The sequence below is a fragment of the Chenopodium album genome, chromosome 20 (genome assembly GCF_948465745.1).
Source record: "Chenopodium album chromosome 20, dcCheAlbu1.1, whole genome shotgun sequence".
Lineage (NCBI taxonomy): Eukaryota > Viridiplantae > Streptophyta > Magnoliopsida > Caryophyllales > Amaranthaceae > Chenopodium > Chenopodium album.
In genome coordinates this window covers 3,293,386-3,305,391 of record NC_137853.1, presented here as the reverse complement: position 1 = coordinate 3,305,391, position 12,006 = coordinate 3,293,386, and the positions used below count along the sequence as shown (strand labels likewise).

The 12,006-nt window shown below is 35.2% G+C and overlaps 1 protein-coding gene across 1 annotated transcript in view; it reads right to left on the bottom strand.

The window, feature by feature from the left end:
• Positions 1 to 12,006, bottom strand: part of LOC145597967 (uncharacterized) — a 45,400-nt gene that overhangs the window by 28,552 nt on the left and 4,842 nt on the right. Inside the window, exons 3-21 of the mRNA XM_081654247.1 lie at positions 11,762 to 11,896; positions 11,618 to 11,671; positions 11,290 to 11,384; positions 11,099 to 11,216; positions 10,841 to 10,942; positions 10,568 to 10,756; positions 10,327 to 10,487; positions 8,959 to 9,129; positions 8,042 to 8,128; positions 7,618 to 7,936; positions 7,427 to 7,531; positions 7,240 to 7,332; positions 6,629 to 6,696; positions 3,883 to 4,003; positions 3,600 to 3,806; positions 3,180 to 3,380; positions 2,910 to 3,019; positions 473 to 575; positions 193 to 291 (exon numbers count right to left, since the gene is read on the bottom strand). Coding sequence (XP_081510373.1) covers positions 193 to 291; positions 473 to 575; positions 2,910 to 3,019; positions 3,180 to 3,380; positions 3,600 to 3,806; positions 3,883 to 4,003; positions 6,629 to 6,696; positions 7,240 to 7,332; positions 7,427 to 7,531; positions 7,618 to 7,936; positions 8,042 to 8,128; positions 8,959 to 9,129; positions 10,327 to 10,487; positions 10,568 to 10,756; positions 10,841 to 10,942; positions 11,099 to 11,216; positions 11,290 to 11,384; positions 11,618 to 11,671; positions 11,762 to 11,896 — 2,538 coding nt within the window. The remainder of the gene's footprint in view (positions 1 to 192; positions 292 to 472; positions 576 to 2,909; positions 3,020 to 3,179; positions 3,381 to 3,599; positions 3,807 to 3,882; positions 4,004 to 6,628; positions 6,697 to 7,239; positions 7,333 to 7,426; positions 7,532 to 7,617; positions 7,937 to 8,041; positions 8,129 to 8,958; positions 9,130 to 10,326; positions 10,488 to 10,567; positions 10,757 to 10,840; positions 10,943 to 11,098; positions 11,217 to 11,289; positions 11,385 to 11,617; positions 11,672 to 11,761; positions 11,897 to 12,006) is intronic.

Sequence of the window (12,006 nt, the reverse complement as noted above, 5' to 3'; positions counted from 1 at the left end):
TGCAAAGCGAAGATAGCTTAGCCAAACAATAGAGGCCCAGGAATAATAAAATTGACAAGAAAAGTGTACTTAAAAAAGAACAAAATTGATATTTAACAAAAATAGAAAGTTCCTACTCCCCACAGCACTTTTAATCACAATAGATAGCCGGTGAACCAAAACAAAAGATACAAAGAGACAATTTCTACATACTGATGCACGATATATAGCATTCCGTAATTGGGTATACCAAATGCTTTCAGATTCATCAGACTCGAATCGCAAGATCAATGCATTTGCTTGCTCAACAACCTGCAAATGCAAAAATGGGGATAGAATGAACTGCAACAGCAATGGAATCAATGATATAAATGAAAATTTAAAAAAAAAAAAAAAAAAAAAAAAAAGAACCAACACTTCAAAAAATTAACTTTAGAAAAAAAAAATTTGCTATTTTGCAATTAATATATAAACAAAAAGAGAGTATAAGGACCTTGCCAGGAGCATGGACACGTGTAGCATCAAGGATAGCAAGTATATGTTCCTCATTACCAACATTCTCTGCAGGCACCTTATATAGATGTTTCCCTCTCAAACTGCAAAAGGCCAGTGAGTTGACCAAATCACCATTACAATTAATCCATCAAAGTTGCCCAACAAGTCCAATGCATTACTATTCAAAGCTTATTGGTAATATTTTATAGGTAAATCAAAATGATAAATGATATTCTATTGGGTTTTATAAGTGATAAATAATATAAAAATAAAAATATAAATTTAGCTAAGCAGCCGGATACTTAAAAGAGGAGTGAACATGATTTCAACAATTAGTAGCAGAACGATTGATATATTTATTTAGAAAATTTGGTTTTATTAATCCCAACTTTGGCCGATTAACTTTTATTAAACCCAACTATGAGATAGTTTTTAATTATCCGAACTTTGGGGGATAAGCTTTATTTGGTCCACCGGGTTAACGGTTTTCTTGCCACGTGTAAACACATAATCGGTTAAATAAATAATTTTATTTTTTTCAAAAGCCTAACTCCTCTCCAACCCTACCGACGTCCCCTGCAAAACCACCCCTTTTCCATCCACCGCCGTCCAGCCCCCCACCATCGAAAACCACCCTTCTCCTCCTCCAGAATATAACTGCCTCCATTCCCCCGCCACAAAGCCATCCCTTTTCCCTCCCCCACCACAAAACTTCACCTCCTTGCCTTTCCACCACTAAAACCCGCCTATTTTCCTTCCCCCACCATCGAAAGTCACCCCCTCCCATCTCCACCATAAATAATAAAAATACCTCCTTCCTCCCTCACAATCAAAAACAACCCTTAGTGGTGGTCTCAGTGGTGTTGGCTGTCAAAGTTTAGTACTAGTGTTGATGGAGGGGAAAAAAAGTAAATAGAAAAAAAAAAAAAAAAATACTCATTCATCAAATCACCGAAGACCAAAAAAAAAAAAAAAAAAAATGGAAACTCCCCAACCCAAATATATTATTAAAAACTAATTGATAGCTGCAATTAATAAAGATGAACCGGCCAAAGTTAGGATTCATAAAAGAACCACGTGTCTCACATATACTATATAAAAAGACATTTACCAACTATATATATACCAACCCCTATTTTTGGACACTAGTCAAAATTATACTACGTATTTGCTTTAAGTTTATTAATGTCTACATTCAATGTTACTATTTAAACTTGGCTTTTCTTATGCTTTGACCATTTTGTTTTTTAAGTCTTGAATTTCAGGTTTCAAACGTAGCTGGGTAGCGTTTTTCTTCCAAAGTTAGTTCATCATTGTAGCGTACGACAGGCATAAGATTGAGTGGGTCATAGTCGAACGATTCGTTCAAACTAGGTGGATTGCTCCCATGGATTTTTCACTTTGCACTCAAAACTCAACTGACCTTGCAAGATAAACACTCTATTCAGGTCCTTCTGCACTCACTTTTTGCTTATTCTTCTTTAGAAACATTCTTTGGCGCAACATTAGTCTTTTCATTGTAATGCACTAGTTATTCCCGAATCTCGCTAAATCAGAATGTGGAGAAGAAAATGAAGAAGCAGCAAAACAGAATGATGATTCATACATGTCTGTTGCTAGGGGCAACAAAATCAGATGGTTCTTTTATTGCATTGATAGAAGTCACTAGAAAAATATCTCTCTAGTTCTCTGACAATAAAATGATTGACTGATAAACTACGTGGGAAAAATGGTTCAAATAATCTCGATAGTGGTTCGGCGTCATCTCAGCCATTTCCCGTACCACTTTACCTTTACCCAAGAGGTAGGATTCTAATTTCTTACCTAGTATTGAACCAAATAGCAGTGTCCTAAATCATAAGAGTATGTACATTGGTGTGAGTTCTTACCTTCTCTCTACCTTTTTCTATCAATAAGATACACCAAAAAAAAGTAAAAATCTATATTCAAAAAGCCCCAACAATGATGAAATCTTTCGATGAGCTCTCTAGTGGTCCCAAAAAAATATACAAGAATTAGACAATTAGTACACTTTTCAAGCATTTAGCTACCCCATAAGTATTTAAGTGGCTCTTGGGGAAGAGCCATTCTCATGCGGCTCTCCATGGGCTCCATCCAAGAGCTAATTAGAAACCCCATAGTTGGAGGAAGATTAAAATTCTTAATTTTCTCTCCTCCAAGAGCACATTAGAGAATTAGTTCAAGACCCCTAATGTACATGCTCTAAGTATTTCCTCCAGGTCCATTACACTAGTTCAACAAAACCCAACAATCCAAGATGTCACTCTTAGACAACCACTAAAAGAAAATTGTCCCAAAGGGCCCAAAGGGAGAGGACAAAACAAGAAGTTACAGACGTATAAACGCAAAATTCAGCATAAAGCAAATATTGAAAGAAGAATCACAAAACAGAACAAAGTGGTAAGAGCCCCAACCTCAGATATTGTTTGTAGGTTTTGGAGTCTGGATTTTCAAGTATGTAAAGGAATGGACCAACTAAACAAAAGTATCTTCTCTGCCAAACAGCCTCCCTGTTCGCTACTCCCTATAGGTTAAAAGAAAAAACCAGGTGCAGTAAAAGGTTAGCGCTGGTTTCGAAGAGACGGCCCGTAAAGACTAGTTACCGTTATTATTTATTTTTAACAAAATAATCAAAGAACCAAATTCCGAAATTTCAAAACGATTAATATTTAAGAAGTAAAAACCTTCCAAGTCAAAAGATACAGCCAACCCGAATAATCAGCTTGTGTCCACGGAAGCAAACGGTTAGCATTATCATCATCCTCCACAAAAAATTTCACTACTTTCATCAAACGATGGTAGCGAGCTGGGGAAAAATAAAATCCCAACGACGGCACCCGAACGGCCAACCTCGTTGATGGATATGATGGGTTTTCCACCCTTATCTGTATGTGTCAAAGCATCAGCAAGATGTTTAAAAGCGTGAATATTTCACAAAATGAAGATTGCTGACCCTGAATACTACATTAAAGAAGATATGCAATCTGCCAAAGCACAATGGAAAAGATCTTCCACAAGGTCTAACTACATATGGCAGGTGAGCTTAAATCATATTTGCATCTTCTGTATTTTTGAAGATCTATAAGCCAAAAGACAAAATTTACCTGTTGAAGCCTAAGAACCACACCACATTTGTCCAAAACAGGCAATAAAACAGCACCGGGTAACTTGGAAGAGCCAAGATGCCCACCCAATGAGGTTTCACCCCAGCAGTAATCACCATCCACTAGGAAAGCAGATACGTCACTCAGCACCATATCAAATTGCAGGTACAAATTCATGATCTCAGCTGACTCTGATCCATGGTCATTCTACATTTGCAATAGGCATATTAGAAAACTACCTAACATGCATATCCTGCACTATTAAAAGTTAAAGTGAAACTACCTTTGTTCGTATTATCAGATTCCCCAAGTCAAGCATGAGTTTTGTTGAATGATCACCATCTGGACAAAACTCAGTAGGAAGAGTAATCTTGGGAGCAGCAATATCCAGGTCGAGCAGAAACCTAAAAGCACATATTAAAGCCAACACTTCTATAGCTAGGAGCTGATGTGTAAGAAAGGAATCATTTACATAGATTTAGTCTATCAATAACTAACTTCCTATAGCTAAGGATGATCAAGAGTAAGTTCAGTCTTAATACAAATCGCTGAGATGCACTGGCTTGTTCAGGCTTTTTAATCTAAGCAAATGCAATTCTTTTGAAGAAATCTTTTCTTTCTCCCTTGGTGAAATTCCAATTGGTTAGCGAACAAAAGTGGGGATCTCAGAAATTTCTTGGGCAGGATAATTTGGGACTCTTCAAAGGGTATCTACACTTTATTATGTTCACTATCACAAAATAATAACAAATGCTAAAAAGATAATTTGAATCTCTTCAAACGGTTTCTTCAGTTCACTTTCATAGAAATGATAGTAGTACAAACTGTAATAACCTGAATATTAAACAGGGCTTCTTAGATGTTAGTGATATTTAATAAGCTAAACAATATCTCAAATAATTTAATTTGTTTCTTACTAAACCTATATTCATGATTACTGATTATATAATAGAACGATTGAAATAGGTTCGAAATATTATTAATGTCATTGTGCCAAATAATAATGTTCTACTAAACATTTTAATTTTAATTATTGTCCATCATATTTTACAGCCCAGAAAACCAAATCTGAATTTGATCACAATTTCTAAAATGATGATATTACCCTTATCACTCCAAAAAGAGAACAAATTTTTTCCATGTTCCATGTGTACAGTGTGTAGAACCTCCAGCCATTATTGGCATAATATCTCCTCAGAAATGATCTCCTGATCTAAGCTACCCTACTGAATTCTTAAGATCCAATACAACTATCCCATTTGCCTAAAATTTTTCAGAAATTTGTCATTTGTAATTGCTAAGATTTACATAGGCCAGCAAGAATCTAAATTCAGCTTGTTTATCCAGTTTAGGTTTGTAAAATGTCAACAAATAGCACTTTAATATCCAATAAAATCCAATAAAATTCCAAGCTCAGAACTCATTTAAAACTCTGTTTATTAATTAGTAAGCTAAATTATCTCATCATTCTTCATCTATCTTACCTAAGCCATGGCTGCTATTGCCAAGCTTTCAACATCACTCTAACATAAACCCAAAATCACCAATTTAAACCTTGAATTACAAGTCCAAATCCTCCCTCTTCTTCTCACTCTTTTTCTCTCTCCTCTGTTGGGAATCTGAGCAGCCACTGTACTCGTTATCTCACCTCTACGGCTCTACCTAAGCTCAGCCACAAGAAGTGCAGTTTGGCGCTGCGACCTCACCAGAACTGCAGGCTACCACTGTGAAGCCGTGGTCCCATAGGCTGCTGCTCGCTAATCTGTTTCTAATCTTCTCAACTTCTCTCTCCCTAAATTGTTTCAATCAAAGACCCGAGTCCAAGTAGAATAAGAAGACAACTGACATTCACAGCAGGCCCAAATTTTAGGAGTTTATTTAATGTAGTTTTTCTAAAAAAAGAAAATTGCATAATTAATAATTTAATATAAATGCTTAAAAGTAGTATTAAAATAAGTTCAATTTTCTTAAAATGAGTTTGCAAATATCAAATTACCAACAATGCGAAAATTTGAGCAAGTGAAAGTGAAGTCAATTCAAAAAAAAATCGCAAAATAATTCACCCTAATTAAACATTAGGGCGCAATAATACTCCTTTCATCCTAATTTGACCGTCACACTTTCATTTAACTTCCGTACCAGTTTAATATGTACTCAATAACATTTTATTACCTTAAGGTCTCACACAGTCACGCCCACTCTCATTCAATCATATATTCCTCCACCATTTCCCATCACATCTACTTTTCAATTAATATATGCACCCAATGTCATAGATGACACACTTTTACAATTAACTCATCCCATATTACTTCAAACACTTATATAAATGATTAAATGGTAAGGATACACCATTTTTTAAACAAATTCCATCACTTCACTATGATCCCACTATCAATAAAAAAAAAAATTAAAAAAAAAAAAAAATGCCCTACTACCTAATAAATATAGTAAAATAACCCTACTGCCCAATTAGTTTATAAAAAATATATATATAAATAAATAAATAAAAAATAAAAAAAATAAAAAAAACCTCAATTCCCACAAACTACAATTAAAAACAACTCCCATTATCAGCTACCCCCAGTAATGTACAAAGTATTAACTTAATTCAATAAAAGTCTTAATCCCATAAGTGGGGTCAGCTACATGAACCAAATTTGATTATTAAGTGGGGTCGGCTACATGAAGTAATAACTAATAACTTAATTGATTCACCTTAAAATTGTGCCAGTTAAAGAGGTGCGACTAATCCGGAACATAGGAAGTAATAAATAAACCAACCACTTATTGCATAAAACTACTTGAAAAGGTTGGCATGACAATTAAATTGGGGCAGTAAGGTCGGGTCAGGTCAGGTTTCACCAACTTATATTTAGTTTTTTAGGTTCAGTCTTTTTGAATTTTGCCAACTAATGTCGTCTCAAGACCCAATATTATCAAGTTGGGTCAAATTTTGCAAGTCTAATCTAAAGCTAGATATAAAAGCAACCCAGCAATGTGATATTAAGTTTACAGTCAAAGCGTACCTGCTTTGATTTCTCAAAGCCCTGGACATTTGCTCTTGTGCAGTCTTTTTCATTTCATCAATAGTCATCTGAGATTAACAGAAATAGATTCAGCAATCAGTAACATATAGAAGAAAATAACAGGGATCACAAAAACAATAACAATAACTTGCATTGGAATTTATAAATAAAATCACACAGACTAGTTAGCTTTAAAAGCCACTTCTGATGAGCTGGAACTAAATTAGCATGAAAAATTCAAACTTTTAACCATCTACTTAAATTAATCCCACCTACATAAGAACTTAGATCACACTCAGCTTCTGTAATTGATCCTCAAAATAAATCAATAAATCTAACACTTAAATTTTAGGACATTATCTAACACTATCTGAAAAGTAAACAGCAATTGGCATTATTAAGTGAATACAACCCCAAAAGTTAAGATAATTTAGAGATAATTATAATTTAGATCATCCATGTCACTCATACCATTAATTTAAAAAATTGCGTAGTTTGTACTCTGTAGAACATGCACATTTAAATAAGAAATGAGGAATAACATTAGAAAAAAGAATATCTATGTTTGACCCCGACTTCCCACTGAGTTGTGCAAAGAGCTACAGGAATACCTGTACAGCGGCTGCAGTCTCTACAGCTAGTGTCTGACTGACAGTGGTGCTCTCAAAAAACTTCACAATCTGATCGACGGAGTCTTTAAGATACTGTAATGACATTTACTGATATTACTAAATGCTGTACAACATTTATAGTAAAAAAAAATTGATTTTAACATTTTACTTGGGAAAGCATTCTCACAGTCACATAACAGGGAGAAGCTTTAGCGATGAAACTCCAATCAACCTCCACATCAAAAGGCTTGTAAACAAATGTGCCAGCTAGAGAATCATGAGCTGTAGCACTCTGGTAACAAAATAACGCATCCAGCCATCAGCATGAAAATAAAAAACATATAAATGTCACATGAATCAGAGGAGTCAGGATCAGACCTCAGCAAGAATTCCTTGTGGTGAAGTCAGACGATATGAGCCTAACTTTAGATCAAAATTTTTTGCTTCTGCATACAGACTACCGGAGCACTTTAGGCCCTCACACGACAATTCAGCGACACATCCATCAGCATCAATCAACTTTGATGCATTACGTCTCATGTAGAGTTCAAAGGCAGTATGTATAACATCCTTTTTCACATCAAAAACTTGTCCAACATCGCTTTCCTTGTATCTTATGATTTTATTCAAGCGTTCCCAATCTTCATCAGTGAACTGTAAGGTTTCAGTCTCAGCTTGAGATGACTCACCACCACCCCTAAAAGAAAAGAGTTAAATGCTACTTCAACAACTCTGAGGTTCATTCGACACAGTACAAGAGCTTAGCTTTGACAAAAATATGAAAAAGAAAGCAAGATTTTACCACCCAAATGACCACCATGACTTCTTTTCTCGTTGTTTCTTCAGGTCTGACTCTATGGACTGCTCCACAAACCTGTGAGCAACCATCCTAAACGACAGAAAGATCAAGTTGATCACAATATTAGAAATCAATAGAACAAACCACATATATATATATTCAAAAGCACAAGTAGATCCTGCTTTTAGACCAAATATAGGGTGTGTTATGCAACATCCTTCTAAGTAATACAAAAGTAATAATTTACAATGATGTAGTGAATTAATTAGTGATTAGAGGTTAATTGATAGGTTGAAGTAACATTTCACAAAAAATCTGGTTGTAGACTAAAATAACAAAAATATAGTTTTGCATAAAACCCTTGTTTGCTGTGATTGCTATTTGCTACAAAAACACTAACCACTATCACAATCGCTACTCTACTAGCAACAAATAGAAAATCATTTCAAATTCAGAAGCTTTAAACCCAATTGTGGATATACTATGCAAGTCACAAGCCATAACACAACTAGAAGTCCAGGGAAATAAATAAATAAATAAAATAAAACAAATAAAATAAAATAAAAAATTTTAAACAAAAAGGAAAAATAGATAGACGAGTAATAAAGCCCCCCTCAGTGCCTTTTAAAGTTTTAACATGTGTCATAAATGCATAATAACTGAGAGTGAGGGATAGCTCAAGTGGTTAGAGCTCCCCTCCCGGTTCCAAGAGATCTTGGAATCGATTCTCATCATCCGCCCTTGTGGCTCTCTAAACACCAAAAAAATAAATGCATAATAACTTATCCACAGACAAAAAATATCATGAAGAAAATACAAGTTATACTTTAGCTTAAATAATTCACCAGACAAGTTATATAAAAAATAAAAAAAACAAAAAATAATAATGAAAAAAAAAGACTTTAACCTACAAATCTCACCTCCACTGCACAATGAGATCAATATCAAGTTCAAGATCTAATTTCTCAATTTCTTTACTGTCATCAATCACCACCTGACTTGGATTGGATTTCAGTAAAGAAGCATACAAAGATATATACTTCTTCCTTAACCTCGCAAACCTCAGCACTCGATCCCAAGATAGTTTCCCACTGCAATAAAAAATCAAAGGATGCAAAGCACATCACATACATATCCAAAAAGCATGCATATATATACATTAACTCACCTGCCTCTCAAAGGATTCAAAAATAGTAGTAAAAGGTTCAAACATCAAACAAACACAAAAAATAGCAATATCGTTGGAAATAAACCCACTATAGATCACTGCAGTAGCAACTCACATAACTGTTCAACCCTACATCATAATACAGTAGTGAATCTTGCACGGCATTATTCGGCACGTTAAAGATAGACGGATAGTAATAATGTCAGGTAATTGAAACAGATCTAATAAAAAAAACTATCGAGAAAGGACAAGATGTCACTAAAGAGAGAAAAAGGTGGGGCGAAAGGCAACAATTCCTGGCTATAAAATTTTGAAAAAGGTTTAACATAAATAAATAAGTTAAATACAGCATTAGGAAGAGTGGGATTATGGAGGGGTGAAACGAGGGAGAGGGAGACCGAAAATGACTTGGTTGGAACGAGTTAGGAAGGATATGAAGTATATGGATTTGCATGAGGATGAAGCATTGGATTGTAAGGGATGGAGGAGGAAGATTTATGTCGATGACTACACGGAATAATCAATTTTGGTTCATGTTAGCCGACCCCACTTTATGGGATTAAGGCTTTAATTGATTGATTGATTGATTGATACAGCATTAAAAGATAAAGTGTTCAGAAGTAGACATATCCAACCATGTCATTTCCCTTTAAGTAATTAACTTATTGTGTATGTTATAAACATATTAGGCACTTAAAGGACTGGGGAAGGGAGGGGGGGTGGAATCTAATCCGCCATTTTGAGGATGAATTAAATTAAATAATAAAAAAATAAATGCTTACTATTAGGCTACGATATAGGAAGCTGCAATACCTCAAAAACTATGAAAAAAATCCACAAACCTCTTAAGGAAAACAAATAACCACCAACAGGGACAATTAGACTTCTGGAAAGTAAAAATTTAAAACGTAACACAATAGTCCTCAAAATCTATGAAGAAAATCCTTACTTCGATTTTCGTGCACAAACACACGCACACACATACACACACAAGACAGATAAAAGATACAAGGCAGGAAAGAGAAGCATGGTTAGAACGTGCCCAAAGAGAAATTGCTCCTCCAATTAAGAGCAAGAAGCCCAAAAGAAGGAAAAAAAAATGTAAGAAGATTTTCCAAACCTAGCCATCTTCAATTGATCTGATACAACATTGTATGCATAGTTCCACCAGGACCTGGGATCAGATTTCACTGGGACAACTGGGCGATAGTGGGCATACTTCAGACGCTGATTAAAAGCAGCGAAATTGTCTGCTAACTTCAGCATATCTCTGTAACCATCCTGTAATATGGCATCATAAGGTCCTTGGCACCATTCACATCAACCCACAACAAAATTATTTGTTAATCAAAAATATCTACCTTCGATAAACAGATTGTCACATCATCCAAATTTACTGCTGCCTTCTGCAAAGGTTGACCGGTAACAGGAGAATCATATGACCGCAGTTTTAAGTACTTGGCATTTCCAGATATTGGTTCCAAAATGTAACTATGTTTATCTACAGGAACAGCAGCCACTTTTCCATCCTTTGTTCCAAACTTAAACACCTGACACTCATCATTGTGTTAGTAAATTACAATTCTTAGCAATAAGGTAAATAACACGTACAGGACAAGTACTGCAGTACACACCTGAGACCACTCAGAAGGAAGCAAATCCTCCCATGGTTTGTCAAGACGCCATGGAGTAATATCAGAATTGAAATAGAAAGCTAAACGCTCCAATTCCACAGACTAACAATATTCAAAAAGAAAAGCAATAATGGAATTTAGCAACATGAGTAATAATTTAAGGACAAAAACCAGTGCACACATCTTAAGATATCATGAGGCTAAAAGTGACTAGCTCATCCAATCGGCTTTACATTTTACTACTGAAAATATACAAACCTTCTGGATATTGTCCAATGCACCCCCAGTGACAAAAGTTTCATTCCCATTGTTATCAACAGTGAAAGCTGAAAGTTTGTCCAAGGTAACACCAGCTGCAAACGGGTGGCCAGCATTGCTGAAGAAAAAAAACATATTAAAAGATGTATAGTTGACAAGAAATTTCAGGTATTGTAAGTTGTTGCAGATACCTTTCACCATCTTCATATCTAACGTGGATATTTGAAATTGAAAGCTTCAGGTTACCGATTATAGTGCTAATTAGTGAGCCCAACCAAGATGTATTCTGATACAAGGAATGGAATCATTGAATGTCATCCGCACTAAGCTGACCAAAAATTATATCACAAAAACCGGAAAATCAAGAACTAGACATCAGAATAGAAAGAGACTGAGGCAGGGAGGATAGAGGGTAGGGGTATCCCAAGTCCCAACCCCTAATTGACCGAGCTTTCATGTGGTCATCAATGTATTAACATGCTCAAAAATAAAACAAAAAAAAAAAATATCATGACATACCACTTCATCAGTCTTTATGCGTTGTGCTCTTTCCAACAACTTCGTTTCCATCTCCTATTTGCAACAATTACCAAAAACAATTTTAAAATTCCTAATTCAGCATTCAAAAACATGAGTTCAAACGGAAGATCAATGAAGTCGTACACGTATTCGATTTCTTTTGGCCTCCTGTAAAGCATCTTCACTGTCTCCATCAACATGTGTGGCAGGTTCAGCTAACAAAAAAATTTCATCTAATTCAACTATAACTGGATCTTGGCCAAGCTTACTCCAAGGAACCTGAAATTAAGATCCATCATAAGAAGATTCAAAATAACTAAAAACTGAACCAGCATCCTTACTCAACCATTCTATCTACGTAGTATATAAAAGCTATCAGACCAGACTGT